The 21,039-nt window shown below is 38.5% G+C and overlaps 1 protein-coding gene across 2 annotated transcripts in view; it reads right to left on the bottom strand.

The window, feature by feature from the left end:
- Positions 1-21,039, bottom strand: part of TNKS (tankyrase) — a 216,956-nt gene that overhangs the window by 36,333 nt on the left and 159,584 nt on the right. The window contains exons 12-17 of one of the 2 annotated variants that reach the window (XM_086703351.1): positions 20,566-20,737; positions 13,797-13,876; positions 9,718-9,863; positions 7,127-7,292; positions 5,444-5,663; positions 5,049-5,155 (exon numbers count right to left, since the gene is read on the bottom strand). In XM_086703351.1, the coding sequence (XP_086559477.1) occupies positions 5,049-5,155; positions 5,444-5,663; positions 7,127-7,292; positions 9,718-9,863; positions 13,797-13,876; positions 20,566-20,737 (891 nt within the window). Of the gene's footprint in view, positions 1-5,048; positions 5,159-5,443; positions 5,664-7,126; positions 7,293-9,717; positions 9,864-13,796; positions 13,877-20,565; positions 20,738-21,039 lie in introns of both variants that reach the window. The other variant, XM_025932924.2, reaches the window with a different exon arrangement.

The following is a 21,039-nucleotide window of genomic DNA, read 5'->3' as shown; positions in this document are numbered from 1 at the left end:
TTACATTTGCTCTGAGAGTACAAGAAACAAAATAGGAGTAAAGGAACATCATGACACGAGGGCGTCTGAGAACAAGCTATGTTTTGTGATCCTTTTGGGATTAGGAATGATACATCATCATTATAAAACTGATTCTAACACAAAAGATAAAAATAGGTACCAACTGTGGTATTATCCAAATTACTTAAAACAAAACAAAAAACAAAACAAAACAAAACAAAACAAGCCACCTGGGTGGCTCAGTCGGTTGAGCATCCGACTTCAGCTCAGGTCATGATCTCATGGTTCGTGAGTTCGAGCCCTGCATCGGGCTCTATGTTGACAGATCGGAGCCTGGAGCCTGCTTCAGATTCTGTGTCTCCCTCTCTCTCTGCCCCTCCCTGCTTGTGCTCTGTTTCTCTGTCTCTCTTTCTCTCAAAAATAATAAATATTTAAAAATTAAAAAAAAAAGTTTAAAACAAAACAAAACAAAAATCCCCCAAAACGTATCTCCCTTTTTCAAAGGACATATGTTGAAAAGGGATAGCTTTTTGTTCAGTTAACCCAAATCATGGAATAACTTCAAGCTTCTCTCCAGTAAGGTTATACGGCATTCAAACAATGCTTCTGATGATTCACTTTATTCTACTCCCATGTGTACTGGCAGGGTGATATAATTCGGTAGACTAATTCGCACAGGTTTCCAAAATTAGATACTCCCAGGAAAACTACGTGTGTGTGTAAAATGAATTGTATACAAGTATATGGTATTTATTATTCAACTTTCTTTATATTGAATATGTAGTTTATGCTTGGAGAAACCAATTGGATGCTTGTTAAATTTGCTGACAGACATGTGAAAGGGCAATAAACAGGAAGGAGTATATTACTACCAAAGTAGATGAAAAACACAATTCTTAAGTCTTCTAAATAGCTATACCACTGGGACAAAAATAGTAACTGAAATTTAAGGCTGACAAATGCAATAAATAAGCTGCAGCTTAGTTCTATACCATTTATAAGAACAATGTACTGAACTGGAAGGTCTAGAAAAGGAACTGAACTCTGCTGGAATGTTTCCAGAAGAACGAGCCAATTAAACATAGCTTCAGAATCCAGCTGAAATGCAGAACGCTTTAAATGACAGATACTATGTAAATACTGTGAGGGCCTTAATTCAATTTTAGAAAGCTGGAAAGTAGGGAGAAGAGAAACATACTTGGGCTCCAGTTAGAACCATTTAATTGTATGAATGTCATGAAATCCACCCAATATTATACACTTTGGACAAAGCACTGAAAAATGAAAAAGTCAGCAAGTTGATTTATGAGATAATAGAAAATCACATGCTTCACGGTAAATAAATATTGAGGTCTTACATTTGTTAATAGAAAAATGAACTGTCTCGTGTAAATGTATATTAAAACTATAAGGCATTATAATACAAAACACTGAACAAGATAATGTATATTACCACTAATATAAACTCTCATGAAATCTACACCTTTTATTTAAACTTCTTAAACTATGTGTTTCTCTGTTTAGAAAAACCGAGGTGGCAAAGTTCTTTCTATATAAAATGGTCAAAGATATACAGACAGCAGTCTGAGCTCTCTAGAGGAAAAAAGGTAAAATACAAGTCAAAGAATAATTACCAATAAATAACAGCTTAAGTAGCTTTATGTAATTTCACAGACACCTCACATGATTATTTTATCCCCAGGCTACCAGTCATTATCTCCTACTGAAGCTAGTTAGTCTGCGTCTATTTCATGCAGATACTGAGCTGGTCAAGCACACACATTACTCCTAGGGCTGTGCAACGTAAAAGTGACATACAGCCCATATTCTAACCAGTAGGATGGCTGTGGGGAGTGACTTATCTTATAATAATAGTTATTATCCCAGATTTTATAGTGCCTTAGGCTAGAGAATGCACTTTCCACATTCAGGGTCTCATCTAATTATCACAACAACCCTGTAAAGAAGATTTCAGCATCTGAGTTCTACTAACGGGAAAACTGAAGATCAGAAAGATTAAGGCACTTCCTGAAGATGACTGGGTTACTGAGTCAAAGCCTAAAGACTAGATCCCAGATCTTTAGATCCTGAGTTCAGGTCCTTCCATTACACACAGCTGCCTGCAAGGTCTTGCTGGACTAAAACTCAAGAGTCATTTCTTGAAGAGCTGAAAATGGCAAAGTGTATAGTATCAGGGAGAAGCCATGTCAGCAGGGATTACTGGGTAACACTATACCCCAACCTACTCTGCGAATAGCTTTATTTTTAACTTAGAAGTTTCTATTTCATAGGAAGCACCGCAAAAATCTCTACAAAACTGTTATTTCAGGGCAGGGCAGGGCACACAGCCAGGACAGCTCAGGCATCACTGGGATGAATACAATATAACTAGTGTTTTGCCACTTTAATGTGGACCAGAGCCCCACGATTTCATTAAAATATCCAGCCAAGGCTCATTGTAACATGAATAAAAAGGGACTTTTGAAAGATAACAGATTTGTATACCCATAGATAATAAAAATATAATTCTATCTACCTTTTAGTTAAAAGACAGGGTAGCTTTGAAAATTTTTAGATTGTGTTTAACATTGGTCCTCGTTTTAAATGTACTAATTGAGATTGAGATAAATATTGATTTGATATGGTTATTAACAATAGATTATACGGTATACCAATTGCATTAGATAAAATAATTTTGTAGAGCAGAGATTCTCAGTGGCGGGGATAATCTGACCTACTGCCAACTGGAATCACTGTGTATCATAAGGGATGCTACTGGGACATTTGTATATGCCAAAACCCTGGCAAAAAAGAAAGGTCAAGAAACCACAGGGCTAAAGCTTTTAGTGAATAACAACACATAGTCATGAACTCACAGATATTTGATTTTTGAATTCGTAAGTTGAATACCAGAAGGACTTTTAATGACTCAAAAACTCCACCTCCACAAGGAGGTAAAAATACCTACCATAAACACATTATCTAGCCTGTTAACATTCTTCAGTAGGATGGGACAAACCAGGTTGACCAAAACCTCTACCCACATGCTCTTTACACAGCCTGGAGGATTTTCTGTTCATTTTTACTTTGAAAAATTACCTTCATTTACACAGAGCTTAGCAGCAGGGATGTGGTAACACACAGGATAACACGAGATGAGAGAATGAAACACAAAAATGTCCACTATTTGTCTCCCACAGAGTTAGAAGGAGAGAGCAGATGGATGATGGTGAAGTAAGTTCATGAAATGGCACAGGGGGCCTCTGGTCTGGGCCCTGACTGCATTACACCTCCCCTCGGCTGATGGAAGATGCTTCGAGGGAACGTGAAAGAAGACAAGACTGACCTGCACACTGCACTACTCGTTAACCGCAAGACAGATCACGAGACATTTTGATTCTCTCCTCACGCTAGTCACCACATGATACACGTGTAAGTAACATCTCAACACTGTTCTGATCTGAGAAAAGGTAAAATACTTGACTTTTCAAGGAAGTTTTACGTTCTTTGCTCTCTGTGACAGCTGTGAAGACTGTGACAGTGGAAGACTGAAGGGACAGAGCTTAGCCACAGCCACAACGTGTAAAATACACTGAAAAGCACACAGACCCACAGAGTCTACATACAACTGACCGTGTAAGTTTTACCAGGTTGGGGCAATTACTCCTTCTATTGCCACACCCATTCTTACTCCAAAGACTCCGCTTTAAGTTCTACTGGACCCATCAGTTTGATAAACTCTTAACTGAAGCTTTATCAAACAGATTAGTGGAACACAGTATGGAGAGAAGGATCACGCTAAGAAGTGAACGTTAATCTCCAAACAATACGTATTTGTAGTTCTAACACAGAGGTAAAGAAATTCTACATAACTGTGTAAGCAGATGGTAGCGGTAAATATTTAGCGTTTCTGGTCTTCAGGAGAAACGTATGCTGTGCAGTGAAACTGGGCATCTTATATGAAGGAAGGTTAAAATTCTAATAAATGTCATTAAAGATAATCATCTTTGCACAGATTACTGCAGTTCCAAGAGGATTTCAGTACTAATAATACATGCAGTAAATATGGTAACTTTCGACGAATTTATGTGACATTTGGAAGTATAATTTTCTTTCCTGTTTGTCCAACTCAAAACTAGACTGTTTGCTTTTCTTAAGAGTATTCCCACTCAGACTGTCATCTCTCTGAAATACAGATTTTTGCAGAGGGGATATGAGAAGATGAGGACATTCCTTATGGAGGGCAAGGGGGAAAGACAGTAAGAGAATATGGAAATCGCAATGATTAGGTTTTACTTAATAGCTTGTTAGACTTTTGCAAATCCAGACACTGTCCTCATCAATAGTGATTCCAGCTGTGAGAACCCCTGGTATGTACGATCGGGCATCTGTGGGTTTTTATAATCAAATAGGGATTTAGTGAATGAACAGATAAGCACATGAACATTCATCCTGCAGGATTATTCCTGTGTGATTCAGGCCTGAGTGGGCCTGGGTGACTTCCAGGCAGTCAGTTTCAACAGACATCATCAACACACTGCAAGACACTCCCCTTCCTCGTCCTCTTTCAGCTGATGATTACAGTTCCAGTGCTTGGAGAATGGCTCTGGACTCTCACTGTGGGGCTTTAGCTAGTCAATCAAATTCTACGAAACCGTATGTACCAAGAGCTGAACCATTTACCTGAATATTTTTAAGATGCGGACGATAAACAAAAGCAAGCATGATTTCTATGCCTGCAAATAAAAAGCCGCCTGGGTCTTACGGTTTCTAAAAGCTCTATCATTAAATATTAAATGAGCAGCCATTACACACCTGTTACTGCGCTAGACAATGTGAGGAGAACAGGGAGCTGTAAAGAGCACGGCCCTTGACCAAAAAGGTAGTTAAGCTTAACTGGGAAGGCTAGAAATGCGCTGAACAGGAAGACTAGGATTGTCCTAAATTATGTTGTTGGTTAGATATCTACTTACTTCATGCACAGTATGCATTTGATAGAATAGTAAATGTCAGTGAAGTTTTCTAGACTTGAAATGTAGCATGCTCACCCCATAGGATGCTGCGTTATGAAGAGGAATTAAACCACCTTTGTCTTGGGCATTAACATCTGCTCCGTGCTCCAGAAGATATTCAGCTACCTCCAGGTTATTGTAGCCTGCTATTAGAGTGGAAGAGGCGAACATGTCAGATTAAAGAACTATATATTTCTATCTATGTATACAAATCACAAGGGCTGGAAAACGTGACGATTTTAATACTTTTTGCTCATCTGAGCAGCTGATACTACTCTCACGTGACTAAGAGCCTTTATGATAAGGTGTCATACAAAATGAAGCCAATCAAAAGCATTTCACTATTTCTGTCCAGCGTCTCCCTCATCTTCTGGTGAGCTGTATCAGGTATCCGAGCAAGCACCGTGAGCCTCAGAGCTGGGGGCGCTCACCCGCCAGGTGCAGAGGGGTGGAGTTTCTGCCCTGGGTGTCCCTGCAGTTGATATTCTCTGGGGTGCAGAGCTTCTGCACTCTCGCCAGGCAGCCTTTCTTGGCAGCATCCAGTAAGGCGGCGTCTCCCCTCAGCAGGTCCTGGATGTCCGTGTCTCCCTCTTTTACCAAATCTAATGGCGTGTTTCCATCTCTGTTCTTTTTGGTTGGGTCTGCTCCATGCTAAAACAACAACGAGACAAAACCAAATGGGGTTTGTATTTTCTATAGTACCTTTCTTAAGGTCTTTTTAATTTTTAACTTCACCTTCATTCACCCAAAGAAAGGTATCTATATCCTGTATGCATTTGGAAAACCAGAGGCAACACCCGCCTTTTCTTTGTAAATTCCCTGCTCAGCAATATGGTGGAGCAGCTTTGTAACTACTTCTCAGTGGAAAGTCTAAGTCTTAGGATCAGTGGTGACAGTGAAGTGGGGAAGGGGCTGGGCACCTTTTCTGTGTCACGTTATATACTTTCCCAGACACCACGCTGTCTCCGGAAACCCCTTTTCCTTTTAAGAGCAGCCTGGATATTACTTTTTGACCAGACTTCAATGACATAAAGATATTTAGTGTGTATAATGGGAAGGAAGTAAGAAGAGGAAGATACACCAGTGGAAAAAGTACTTGATTCTAAATGCAATCAATACCAAAGTCTGCTAATTTTTTACTGTTTTCATTTTAAGTCTTAACACCTCATGTGAAATTAGGTGTAGATGTATTAACAATGGATTTGATTTTAAAAGTTGAATCATCTACACCTACAACATGAAACGAATAAAAGTCAAGGACCTTTATTATGGGCCTGACAGACTGCTACCGGCCCACTGGAGAAATTCAGAATAAACCAAACTAGACAGTGAATTCACAGTGACCTGGAAGTTCTTTGTTTGTTTGTTTTTCCTGGAAGTTATTTCTTACCACCTAGTGAAGGTAAAAATGAGTATCAAATACATTATTATCCTTAAGACTCATAAAAACATATTTAATGGCATAAAGGTGGTGGGGACAAGAATTCTATTTATGTTTAACCAGCATAAGCTTTAAAAAAAAAAAGAAAACTACACAAATATATGTCTGATCATTTCTCACATCTTTTAATCCACAAAATTATGTTAGTTTCATATAACTATTAGTTCCTACTATCTCGTTGCTTTCCCCCAAATTTATATGAATAACTTTGTTTAAAGATTACTTTGTATTTTAATAAAAATCTAATATCAAAGTTCTTATAAGACATGTATGTTTAATGTTTGATAATGAGCAATGAGTTTGTTAATAATAATACAGCTACTAAGAAAAAAAAATCAAAGTTGATTGAAAAACTTGTTTCTCCTTCTACCATGTTTTCTGATATTAATACCACAAGTATAAGCAATGCAAACAAATGCAACTCTTTCCAAGACCTACCTTGATGAGTTGTGATGAAATGAACTCATCAGATCAGCTCAGAAAGATACTTCAGACACTATTCAAAGCTATGCAAGTATCATGTTATCACACTCAAACACACCCCTAAAATAGAAAATGTAAGCAATCTCTACAGCACTTATTGTACTTAATAATTCACTGTGATGTAATTTTCCATACTAACCGAAAAGCCAATGCAATTACTTTATATTTTATAATTTTAAAAATTACATACTTTTAAAAGGAGCTTGCAGATTTCATATTTTCCTTTAGCTGCTGCTTCATGCAGAGGGGTAAACTTCCATAAATCCGCCACATTGACAGAAGCCCCATGCCTTACTAAAAGTTCTGCTACCTCATAGTGTCCATATGAACAGGCATTATGAAGGGGCACCAAGCCACTAAACAAAAGAAAATTATTTTTAAGACATGTAACAGATCTTTGTGTTAAGATGATACTTATAATAAAAATGATGTTAATTCTTCTTTGGCAGTGACTATGATGAGCACTCACTTAAAAAGAAAGAATTCTCCCTGGGTCTTGAAGATAAAGTCACCCATTTCCAAGTAAGGATTAATAATTTCAAAAACACCCCTTTCAACACAAGGATTTCCCCTAGCCTCTTGGTGAAATTTCACAGCAATCCTATGCTTAGAACACATACAGACAGACCCAGAGAAAAGGTTCCATCACAATATTTTTAATCAAAAAAAATTTTTTTAAGTTTATTTATTTATTTTGAGAGAGAGAGTGCAAGCAGGGGAGGGGCGGGGAGACAGAATTCCAGTCAGGCTCCACCTTGCCAGCAGAGAGCCTGATATGGGGCTCAAACCCACAAACTGCGAGATTCATGACCCGAGTGGAAATCAAGAGTCGGATGTTTAACTGACTGAGCCACCCAGGCGCCCCTCCATCACAATATTTTTAATTCAGGTTTCATCCTGGTGATAGGGAGAGCAACACTACAAAGTGATTTCAGGAATAATTAACCAATAATCTGGCTTCATCCACTCAGATTTTCTTCCATTTGGGTTTTCCTAATGAAAATGGTATGCTTACTTATAAAATAGACAAAAAAAATTAACTAATTTACTCAGTCAAGTTATACCTTCTGTCTTTCGTTTTTATTTCTGAATTCTTAATAATTCAGCAGTGGCTTCAATGCACAGATTTAATATTTAGATGTTAAGCAATGAAAAGTCAAAATTCAAGTGATCCAGGAATTGTAGTATTTGGTGAGGAAAATAATGACACCAACCATAAACTCTAGTTGCATGAGAAATCTAGCCACCTCAGCTCATGAACACACTATTCTGAGACAACTCCAAGCTCTGGTTAGAAGGCAGCTGGCATTCTAAAAGGATAGAAAGCCGTTCCTATAAACAGGGTGCAATGAAAGGATAAGCTTAAGTTGCACTTAAAATATAACAAAAACAAGGTATCAAATGTTTTTTTTTATTTAGAGATCAGTACTTTTGTTTTTAATATTTTGAGATAAAAAATATTAAGTGCTGGGGCACCTGGGTGGCTCAGTCAGTTAAGCGTCTGACTTTGGCTCAGGTCATGATCTCTCGGTGAGTTCGAGCCCCGCGTTGGGCTCTGTGCTGACAGCTCAGAGCCTGGGGCCTGCTTCGGATTCTGTGTCTCCCCCTCCCCCACTCATACTCTGTCACTCTCAAAAATAAAAAATAAAATAAATAAACATTAAAAATACTAAGTGCTAACTACAATGGGCAGTAGAAATAAATGTTGGTTGCTCTCCAGTGGACTACAAAACTTCAAGCCTGATGTATCCCTTTTAAAAGATAAATCCATAATGGTTAATTAAAGTCTAAATTGTGTGGTTTAATTCTACAGTACTCTGATATGTAATTGCACGGAAAAGTGCTTGCTTATTTCTATTCTGAGATGATATGAAATTAACTCAGAATATGGAAGCTCATTTCAGTTAAAACTTCCTTCTTGCATCACTAAATAGCTGCCATGGCTGCTTTAAACTCTGACTGGATAAATTAAAATAATTTAGTAAACTAACATAAAAATACAGAATATCTGAGTTGGTAAAAATAAAATTATGTGTCTATTAATAGCAATGACGTTGGGATGGATGGCTTCTTTTGGAAAGAGATTATACATTTTTAATAGCAAAAAAAAGGACACACAATAAATTATAAACTATATAAACATATTCATACAATGCAGTAAAATACTATGATAGGCATTAAAAAGATGAGATGAACAATTAAGTACTGATATGGAAAGCCATTCAAGATCTATTTCTGGGTGAAAGAGCAAATTACAAAGCAGGCTGCATGGAATGGCATCCGCACTTATGTTAAAAACGAGCCGACCCCCCACAGCAGCATTCCCACTGCTTTTAAAAAGTCTGGAGGATTACAACAAAATTTTTATCTAGAAGGTGGGGTGACAGGAATTTTCGTTTTCTATACTGTATGTTTCTATTAATGCTTTAGGTTTTAAAAAAACATGCATGACTTTTTTTTTTTTTTAATTTTTTTTTTTTTTTTCCAACGTTTATTTATTTTTGGGACAGAGAGAGACAGAGCATGAACGGGGGAGGGGCAGAGAGAGAGGGAGACACAGAATCGGAAACAGGCTCCAGGCTCTGAGCCATCAGCCCAGAGCCCGACGCGGGGCTCGAACTCACGGACCGCGAGATCGTGACCTGGCTGAAGTCGGACGCTTAACCGACTGCGCCACCCAGGCGCCCCCATGCATGACTTTTTTAACAGGGAAAAGAATCTGAGACTTCAACCACATTTTAACAATTTTTAAGTCCCAAACAGCTCAATTCTAGCACCTACCCTTTGTCTTTGGCGTGGACATCGGCCCCGTGGTGTAGGAGGTACTCCACAACAGACACACGATTGTAGCCTGCTGCAAAGTGTAGAGGTGTAGAATGCCGACCCTCCAAATCTCTGCAATTCACATTTTGAGGGCTGCAAAGTTGCTTTAGTGACACACACACACAAAGGACATTAATATTTATTCATAGGTTTTGCTCCACAATACCGCAGGCATCTTAGATAAACTGTAATTTTCTAATGAATATTTATTTCCAAAGATTAGATCACGCAAGTGATGTTTAAAAATCAACACTATGCCTGGCTTCACAGTGTCTACAAATGTTCTTACTGTTTACAGAGCAATTTAATCTTTTTTTCATCATTTCCTGGCCAAAATCCTAATCGAAAAGAAAAACCCGGCATAAAGCAAGGCTTTCCAAGGCAAATGATGCCTTCATTTTTCATCCTCACAGGGCGTTTCTCCCTGAGACTGACCGCCACAGCGCGTCTACGGTCCTGCACGCGGTCGGCCACTCCTTCCTCAAGCAAGACCGACCCTGCTTGACTGCAGAACCACCCAGAGCTCCTGGCTCTGCGGACATGGCAAGCAGAAAGCCTCCAGAAAAAAACAAATTCTGCCTGGGCCACCCACTCGGCCCCCTGACCCACTACAGCAAAGCCGGGCAGTCACCAGGGCTTGAGCTGATCTTTGGGAGATGTCCGTCTGACTCATAGAGTCAGACTGCTTTCAGTCATGCTCTAGTGTTTCGCCTTCCCTTTCGTCTCCTTCCGAATGCTACTGTCTCAGCACAAGCTCCATTCTGTCTGCTTACAGTGCAGTGGGAAGAAAAGAAAGGCCGGCGGGCTGTGCCACTGGCGGTGATAGATGAATTATAATAACAGTATGTGAATAATAATCCACAGTTTATTTAGAATCTCGTGTTCTTTCAGTGAGAGAATTACTGTCTGTGAAGGGGCTCATCATCTCCATCTCACAGATAAATACACCAAGGTTCAGAGAGGCTAAGTAGCTCGTCCTTTTTCATAGAGCTGGCAAGGCAAAGGTACAATGAAGACTCAGACCCGGTTTTCCTGATTTGTGATCTCTTGATCTTTCTGCTCGATCCCTGCTTACTCTCTTAATTGCTCTCGTTCAGGGAAGTGATGTGAAGAAAGGTAATAGAAGAACAGTCAAAAAAGCTGAGACAACAGTGACATTTTCTAGGCTACAAGGTGTGACGGCAGGACTTTCCAGGCATTTGACAATCTTGCTGCCACTGTAATGAGCTACGATTATATATATAAAAACTAGGACCTTGGAAGGCATCTGTTTCTACGGGTTTACTGACGAGGCGCCTTCAACGTTGGTAGGGTAGAAACAGGGCTTTTCAGGTGGTACAATGCTTACATGACAGAAGGAAGTCTGGGCCATAAGGGAGAGCCTACGATCTCATCAGCTCTATGTGGAAAAGCCCCAGACTCTAAACTCCGAAGAGCCACTGTCATCTGGCCAGGTCATACGTTTTATCCTTTCACAACAAGTGAATCTGTGGCTACATTAATACATATACTATAGAATCAAAAAACAGAATAAACACATAAAGTAAAAAGAAAGGATACAAACATTGGTAGCAAACACTTTCTACTGGTGTCCTACGTGATGAAAGCTGCTTCATGCTGCTGCTGGTGGCTCTTTAGGCTGTTATACTCTAAATTCACTTCTTTTCCATGCAGAGAATATTGGCAAAACAGGGATGAGGCTAAATGAGTTGAATAAAACACAACTCATTTAGCCAGGTCCCCAAAATAAAAGCTTATTTTGCTTATTAAATATTTGATTTCTAATATTTGGAAGTTCTTCATTCTCTGTTCCATTTCACTTTCTTTTGAGTGCCAAAGAATTTCACATCTTTCTCACCTAGTCTCCATAGTTTCAGTCAAGCTGTCTGCTTTACTCAGCAGACAGCCTTGCCTCTAATTCCTAATTTTTAAAAATACTTTCTGAAGCCTATAGGGAAAGCAACCTACCACACTTAATTCTCAGTCTGTCCTTTGCTTTTTTTCTTCCACTTCCATTCCATTCATAAAAAATTATTTGGCCTTTACTGTGAATGGATTGTTTCAGAAACCTGAAAGCTGTGGTATATTTGCCTATCAGTACATACAGAACACGTGGAATTAAAAACTACATATTCGGGAAATACTAAATGATGAATTTAATGATAATGGGCACATGTAGTAAGTCTGGAACCCAGATTATCAATGCTGTGATGCAGAAAAGGAGTCCTGATCACTTTTCTATTTAAAGATTTTTTTTTAAGTTTATTTATTTTGAGAGACAGAAAGAAAGAGAGTGCAAGAGGCAGTGTGTGTGCACGCACAAGCAGGGGAGGGGTAGAAAGAGAGGGAAAGAATCCCAAGCAGGCTCAGGCTCTGTGCTGTCAGCACAGAGACCAACACAGGGCTCAATCCCAGGAACCATGAGATCATGACCCGAGCCGAAACCCAGAGTCAGACGTTTAACTGACTTGAGTAACCCAGGTGCCCCTAAAGACTTTCTGTTATTAGGATACATTTTAAATGACAAGAAGTATGTAATTTTAATTATGAAAATAAAAAGTATATAATTTTAGATCTAAGAGAACTTTAAGATTTCTCCCCAGTGGCTATTACAACTGAAATTTACTATTTTTTCTTTAAATAACTTAGATGTTCTTGTAAGATGGAAGAGATGTTAGAAATGGCCACATACTGAAACAAAAATAAAATTTCTGCACATTTATTGTCATTTTCAACCAGAAAGAATGCTAAAGGTAGTTTGCTAAAAATCACAAAAATAGAGTTTGCTTAATAAGTGACAAACTTTAGTTTGTAAAAAATAATGTTACAACTATCAGTCCCAATTTCACACTAGCCTTTCTTTAAAAGGAAGGAAGGAAGGAAGGAAGGAAGGAAGGAAGAAAGAAAGAAAGAAAGAAAGAAAGAAAGAAAGAAAGAAAGAAAAACGAAACCACAAGACCAACCCCCAAACAAGAACAAAATGCCACCTCTTTCTATCACCCCTGCATGAGTGGTTACAGATAGGAAGTGTATTTATTTATTTAACATTTATTCATGTTTGAAAGACAGAGAGAGAAAGAGCACAAGCAGGGGTGGGGAGGAGAGAGAGGGGGACACAGAATCTGAAGCAGGCTCCAGGCCCTGAGCTGTCAGCACAGAGCCTGACGCAGGGCTTGAACTCACGAATCGCGAGATCATGACCTGAGCCGATATCGGATGCTCAACCAACTGAGCCATTCAGGTGCCCCGGAAGTGTGTGTTTTTAAAAAACATATTCAAGATCAGACTATTATTTCATATTTGAAAAAAATTAAATCTATAACCATGTTTCTATACCACAAACAACGGCTGTTAAAATTTTCCTGGCAAGCAGAGTTACATAGAAAAGAAAATCCATCCTCTGTACATAAGTAATTCCAAATGGTTGCAGGATCATAAGAATGCTTTTCTAGAGCAATTGTTGAGAATCTCTTGGAAAAGTTGAAGAAACATTGTTTTGAAATTTATTGTACTATTATCTGGGCTTGAACTAGCTTAGAAATTTAAGGGGCGCCTGGGTGGCTCAGTCGGTTGAGTGTCCGACTTCAGCCAGGTCATGATCTCACGGTCTGTGAGTTCGAGCCCCGCGTCGGGCTCTGGGCTGACAGCTCGGAGCCTGGAGCCTGTTTCCGATGCTGTGTCTCCCTCTCTCTCTGACCCTCCCCCGTTCATGCTCTGTGTCTCTCTGTCTCAAAAATAAATAAACATTAAAAAAAAATTAAAAAAAAAAAAAAAAAAAGAAATTTATAAGTGTGGCCGAAAGTAACAGTTTCATTAATATAAGTGAAAATAAAAGAGCTTTCATATAATCAGAAGAAAAGTGACTAAAACTGGTTTAATGGATATAAAGCACGTACTAGGAAATCTTCCTGGTTTATGGATCGACTTTGTTTTTCCCTTTCATTGTTTGGATTTGAATGGTTTCACTTATAAGCTTAAAATGAATTGGTTAGCAAAGTTCAATAGTGCCACCCAAGATGTTAAAAGCACTGATTTACCTTCACAGTTTCCAAGTCTCCAGCTTTAGATGCCTCTAAGAGTCGATAGTCAACATCAGAAGTGCGTATAGGTGTACTTTCTGAATAAAAGAGAGGAGAGATTAGTGTTAGGTTTTAAGGAATCACAGAGTTAAGAAGGAAAATTACTTGGTGAATGGAAAGAGGGATTAAGGGGTCAGAAATTCCTGAGATATAATCTATGGATTTTCTAAACTGTTTTCAGATGAGGAAAAAGTGGCTTCTTATTTCAATTTACATCCATCTCATCCTAAGCCACATTAAAAAAAAAAAGTATTTATTCTGAGAGAAAGTGAGAGAGAGAGTGGGGGATGGGGGCTGGGCACAGACAGAGTGAGAGAGAGAGTGGGGGATGGGAGGGTAGGCACAGAGAGAGTGAGAGAGAGAGTGGGGGAGGGGGGATGGGCACAGAGAGAGACAGAGAGAGAGAGAGAGAGAGAGAAAGAGAATCCCAAGCAGGCTCTATGTTGTCAGCATAGAGTGCAATGTGGGGCTTGAACTTACAAACTGTGATATCATGACCTGAGCCAAGATCAAGAGTTGGATGTTTAAGTGACTGAGCCACCCAGGCACCCCCATCCTAAGCTACATTTAAATAAATTCGAAGACACATAAATCCTTCTCTGTCCCTACTATTCTAGCTTTCAAATCTTCTGGCCAAAACTTGGCAAAAGGGAATAAAGAAACATAGAACACAGTATCAAGAACATCTTTATGATACTTTGGTCTTACAAAGTGCTTTCGCAAAGCTTTGCCATTGATTTTGTTGTGCAAACCTAGGGAAGCCACTCAACTTTCAGTATTCAATGTTTAGCCTTTTTCTTTTTGGCCTCAACTTCCTCAGTTTGAAACAGAAATACTACTCCCAAAATTAGTGATCTCAGAAAATATAATCAGTGTACTAAAATTCACATTAATTCACATTTACTGAATGGCTTCAGGGAAATGCAATAAAAAATGTCTGTACAATTGGGAGGTGTGACAGAAATGCCAAATGGAATATAATTAGATTAGGCCATTAGGTCCAGATGTACGAAGTTAACAGATGAAGTGTTTTGATTAATATAAACCAAAAATTCATTACACGTTGGCCCAAATAAAAACATTTTTAAGGAAAACAATGTACAAATATGTCACTCAAAATATGTTTGTGGACATTATGTTGGCCTTTCTACTGCACACGTGTATACACACTCATGTAACACAAAAGGAGTGAAGTCCAGGAGACCTGGATTTTAACAGTGATGATGGACAAATCACTTAATAGCTTAGTTTTGCACCTATAAAGTGAGTGTTGGGTTCCCTTAAATCCTCTTTCAGATTTAAAATTACATTATCTTTTGATCAAAGATCCTTCCTTGAGTCCTCTGTCTACAGGGGAAGATCAAGTGATGCTATGAAAAGGCTTTAGATTTCAGAAGAAACAACTTCAGCTCTTTCTAAAGTGCTTCATTCAGGAAGAGTGGCTTTTACAGCATAAGTTTTGAGAACTCTTCCATAAAAGATAAACTGTGTTTATTTAGTCATGATATTACTTAGCAGATAAAATGCTAAGATTAAAGGGAGGAGAGGAAAATATTTCATTTAATGAAGTACATTTTTGAAACATCAATAAGTATTTTTCTTTAGACAAGAGCTTATTATTCATTAATTTGTGGAACTGTCGAGGAAAGAAATCAAGTCTTGCTCGTCTTCAAGGTCCTTTTCACAGAGAACATTCAGAAAGCATTTGCTGAACTGACTTCCACCATGCTATTTTATACTGGGGTCAGTGTGTCTGGCCCACCATCACTCTTTCTTTGGCTGCCTTTATCCTGTTCTTTGTTGTCTCATTTGCCTCCTTTCTCGGTGTGCACGACTTTGCTGCATGAATGGGTGAGAGAGTCGGTGTGGATATTATGTCTCTGTGACAGTAATTCTCACAGCTGGCAGAGCTCACGGAAACATCCTTTGGATGTATATAGGTAATATTTCGCAAAGTGAAATGACAGTTGTTTATGTATATAGAGTTAGAACTTTGGATATTTTCAGACTCTAGCATTTGAGGGATACTGCTCGTATGGATAAGTGCTTTCATTCTATGAATTATTTGAAATTGGCACATTGGTCTTGATACAGACTACTTGCAAAGGGTTATAATTTTACAATCAAACAAAAATTTTTATGCAAATATAAAAATCCCTCTGAGAACTATGGAGAAATTCTTACTCCTTGTCAAAGAGTAGAAAGTAGTTATTTAAAGATATTGATTGATTACTATAGAAATTATAGACCTTTGCATCCATTATAAATCCTGAACAGGCTTAGAACAGATTCATTTCTGGGAACAAAGTAGTAGCTGAAAGGATATCTATACACCCAGGAGCTTTGTCAAAGAGAAACAGAATTAAAAGAAGGATATAAAAATGAAGTTAAAAGGGAACATAGGTAAAATAAGAGTAGCTGATATGCAAAGTACTGTATCAGTAAATTCCTTTATGAGCACACTGGCTTTTTCAGAGTATGAAATTAAAGATTTCACTTAGAGTCAAAGGCTAAAGATAGGCTTCTAATTTTTTCTCCAATTCTATTCTGGCTCACCAGAATTTTAAAAAGAAAATAAAAGAGAAGAAAAGAAAAGAAAAAAAAAAGAAAAGAGAAGAAACCCAAACTGAAAGTTCCAAAGGTCAGAAGGCAGTTTGCTATTAAAAAACAAACAAAACAGAACAAAAACAAGTCTCCTGTAGACTGGCTGTCACTGGACTGGCAATAGGTCTTACTGACTTATTTCAATGTGCAAATGTAAGTGGGATTTCAGTATTTAATTTAGCTCTTATAAATCTCCAAATCCTTACCTCTATAAATGATTACGTAAAAGTAATGGAATAATCATACTGGAATATACAGTCAGAATAATTCATTCTAGGGCGCCTGGGTGGCTCTGGTTAAGTGAGTGACGTCGGCTCAGGTCATGATCTCGTGGTCCATGAGTTCAAGCCCCACGTCAGGCTCTGTGCTGACAGCTCAGAGCCTGGAGCCTGCTTCGGATTCAGTGTCTCTCTCACTCTCTGCCCCTCCCCTGCTCACACTCTCTCTCTCTCAAAAAGAAAGAAACATTAAAAAAAAAGAATAATCCATGGCAAGGTCTAGCCTAAACATACTGTTTAAAAGAACTTATCTGTGATGCTGGATATATTCTTTATCTATGGTAATATAGTAGCCACTAGTCATATGTGGCTAGGACAAATGATGAACAGATTTAAAATTTTTATTTAATTTTAGTTAATTTAAATTTAGCCACAAGTAGCTAGCAGCTACTACACTGGACACAGCAGAATATACAGAAAGCAGGTCTGGAGAAAAAAGTCAAATCTTCTGAAATCATGTTTTAAAATTCTGGTTCGTTGGGGCGCCTGGGTGGCTCAATCAGTTAAGTGTCCGACTTTGGCTCAGGTCACCATCTCAGGGTTCATGAGTTTGAGCCCCATGTGAGGTTCTGTGCTAATAGCTCAGAGCCTGGAGCCTGCTTTGGATTCTGTGTCTCCCTCTCTCTGCCCCTCCCCCACGCGTGCTCTGTCTCTCTCGGTCTCTTTCTCTCTCTCTCTCTCTCTTTTTCAAAAATAAACATTTAATAAATAAATAAATAAATAAATAAATAAAATTCTGGTTTATAAAAAGCTGCTGACATTAATTTTGACATAAATACTGCCAACAGTTTACAATTCAAACTTTATTTTATTTTTAAAGTATTTATTTATTTTTAAAGTATTTATTTTGAGAGAGAGTGAGCAAGCGCACAAGTGCAGGAGGAGCACAGACAGAGAAAGAGAGAGAGAATCCCAAGCAGGCCCCGCACTGTCAGTATGAAGCCTGATGTGGGGCTTCAACCTATGAACCGTGAGATCATGACCTGAGCTGAGACCAAGAGTTGGACACAACCGACTGAGCCACCCAGGCACCCCTAATTCAAACTTTATTAATGTAAACTATTGGCAATTACTGACTTGAGAGCTGGAAGTGCAGGTTTCTAAAAGTGGATCTTAAACCTGGTATCAACATTATTAGTTAAATGTATCTTCATAAAAATGTTACCCAGAACAGAACTCCAATAACCTGGTATACATCCTATATGACTGATGCATTCTTTTAGGAGTCATTAGAGATATAAACTGGAATTGGATTAGTAAATTTAGGTACAAGCAAAAAGTCCAGCTAGTACATGGTCCACAGACTATAGATACTCAAGTTGCTCATAGAAATATTAATTTAGGGAGAATCTTTTTTTTTTTTTTTAACGTTTATTTATTTTTGAGACAGAGAGAGACAGAGCATGAATGGGGGAGGGACAGAGAGACAGGGAGCCACAGAATCCAAAGCAGGCTCCAGGCTCTGAGCCATCAGCCCAGAGCCCAACGCGGGGCTCGAACTCACGGACCGCAAGATCGTGACCTGAGTTGAAGTCGGATGCTTAACCGACTGAGCCACCCAGGCGCCCCTAGAAATATTAATTTAAAAAATTGTATCCTCGGGGCACCTGGGTGGTTTGGTTGAGCATCCAATTCTTGGTTTCAGCTCAGGTCATGATCCCAGGGTCATGAGCTGAAGCCCTGCTCAGCATGGAGCCTGCTTAAGATTCTCTCTCCCTCCTCCTCTCTCTCTGCCACTCTCTCCCACTCGTGTGCATGCTCTCTCTCTCAAATAATTAAAAATTAAAAAAAATTGTCTCCTCTTCCAAAAAACAATTCCCATTTCAAAACCTTTCTAAGGGCAAGATTTTATCATACAATTCTACTACTGTATTATTTTTCCATATCAATAAAGAATATTAAGAATTAAACCAAAAAGTTCTGGCATATCCTATGTTAAGCATTTAATTACCTATTTAATGTTTTATCTTCCAAACAAACTTCTAAGAAGAATTATCAGAATAACTGAATAAAATATTTCATTTGTGATTCAGTATTTAATTTTATCTTTTACCAGAAGTCATATACTCTAATTGCATTGATTTAGAAGACATTTAAGAAACATTAATGGATCAAATCTGCCTAATTTATTCAATCCTTTCTTCTCCATTTTGTCAATTATCTCTAAATTATGCATAGTATTATTAAGAATTTTTAACGTGATGGCTATCTGTTTGCCTGATTTATGGTTACAATTTAAAGAAACTAACTGAAAATTCAGCACTAAATGGTTCTTGGTAAAAAGCAGAAGAACAACATTTAGAATGTTTGAACAAAAATCACACCTTTTGGAATTATATTAGAATTTACTGGGAAGGCAGAACTATTTCCTACTCAAAGCATGATTACCTTCTTTAAGTAAATGTTCTATTGCTCTGTAGAAACAGGAAGTTAAATGAAGTCATGTTTTTCATAGTTTAAGCTTGAAATCCTATAACAGGAAATTTCATTCCTTTACGATCTTATTAGTTTTGATAGTAAAGGTGTCCTAGATAGGGCTTACTTCAACTCAAGATCAACCATCTAAGACTGAAGTTGAACGATACTACCTCCCAATGAATTAGCCTGAGGAAAATAAATCCTAACTACTAGCTCTTACAGTGCGGCACACTCTTAGGGGGTTGGTTAGCTCTGATTCAGCTCTAACACATATGAGCTCCACAAGTCTGGAAAGTTCCCTATTTTAGTAGACAGCTGTGATGCTCAACTGTGTTGTACTTTTGGGGGTCTTTCAGAAATTTGTGGGGTATATTTTTATCTTCTAGTGTAGTTTTGCCCAAGCTATTACTATTACAATAATCATAAATTATTTTATTGTAACTTACTGTCATTCCTTATATTATAGTTAGGGCATCTAATATGAGTTTTTAGAAGGTGGTTGTAAAGGTAGGTCACATTATTTATACACTTCATTTCTGTATAAGAAAAGGGGATGTTATAGAATATTCATTACGAAAAGGGGGCACTGTGCCTGATGGAGTAAAGAACTACTAGGTTACAGGCAGGAGAAAGAAACTGGGACTCTGGATTACTAGTCTGTAGCCTTCCTTCTCCATTTAACTCTTCCAGTCGGTTATGTCATTCTAGAGCAGATATAACCCACAGACAAAATAAAAGGGGTGGGAAAGAAGAGTCAATTACACCAAATTAATTCTGTTCACCATTTTTTAATAGCTAGATTGTGTTATTTCCTCTAATTTGGGGGCTTGGGAAACTAATCTACTTTCATATCTGTTTACCTTTGATTTCCCTCAACAAGTTAAAGAGTTAAAATATCTAATACTGTTCTAGGAAGGCACTAACATTCAGCAAGATTTTACAATTATATTTAAGCTAGAAAAAAAAAAAACAAGATAATCTCATAATGGCACAATGAAGGTAAGAATTACAAAAAAGCAGGTCAGGCTATCACATATGTAAGAACAGTCAATTAAAGATCATTACCATATGAGTGATTTCTAATTTTCTCTATTTGATAGATTTGAGAGCTACCATAATTCCACACTGTTTATATGAGCCTTAAGTCACCTCTGGTTGTCACACCCATGAGTCGGATTTTCAATTTAAAACTGAAAAAAACAGCATAGGTCTCCTTCTATGATACCTACCTCACTCCACCAAAAAGCCTGACAGGGAGGGTCTCAGGCTAAACTGGGAGCAAGGAGAGGTATGAGAGATACTCAGGCAAAGAAAGCCTTCCAAGGAGCTACTTAAAACAAGCGGTGCAAAGTTTGTCTGCTTAGATGGGTGGCCGTGAAACGGGAAGCGGGAAGCCGAGACCTCACCGTTCATCTGCTTTAACTCACCGCTCAGAATTTGCTGCACGGCTTCGTTCCCCATCTGCGCTGCAGTAAAGCCTTGTAAGGAGATGATGGAGGGATCGGAGCCGTAACTCAGCAGGAGGCGGCAGGTCTGCAGGTGGCCTGCTAGGGCAGCTCTATGCAAAGCAGTCTGACCAAGAGTGTCCAGTGCGTTCATCTGAAAGATCATTGGGTGGGCACACGGCATTGAGCATCTATTTGTTCCCTTTTACACCCTAGCAAATAAGTTTCTATGAGAAAAATAAATTGTCAAAGGTTTTTGAAAAATGCCACAGACTATTCACTATTAACCTTTGTTTTCTGCTTCTGAAAAAATATCCCTTTCTTAGTCTCACCACCTTCCAAATACAAATGACAACATACTCATCCTTTCCCTGAGTAACTGTCTTCCTGTCCATCTTCCACGCCCAGCCACTCCCCTCAACAACTAGGATGTGAGATCCCTGAGGGCGGGACCCT

Source organism: Puma concolor, chromosome B1, assembly GCF_028749965.1.
Source record: "Puma concolor isolate L17-30 chromosome B1, mPumCon1.1.hap2, whole genome shotgun sequence".
NCBI lineage: Eukaryota > Metazoa > Chordata > Mammalia > Carnivora > Felidae > Puma > Puma concolor.
This window is presented reverse-complemented; position numbering and strand designations above follow the sequence as displayed.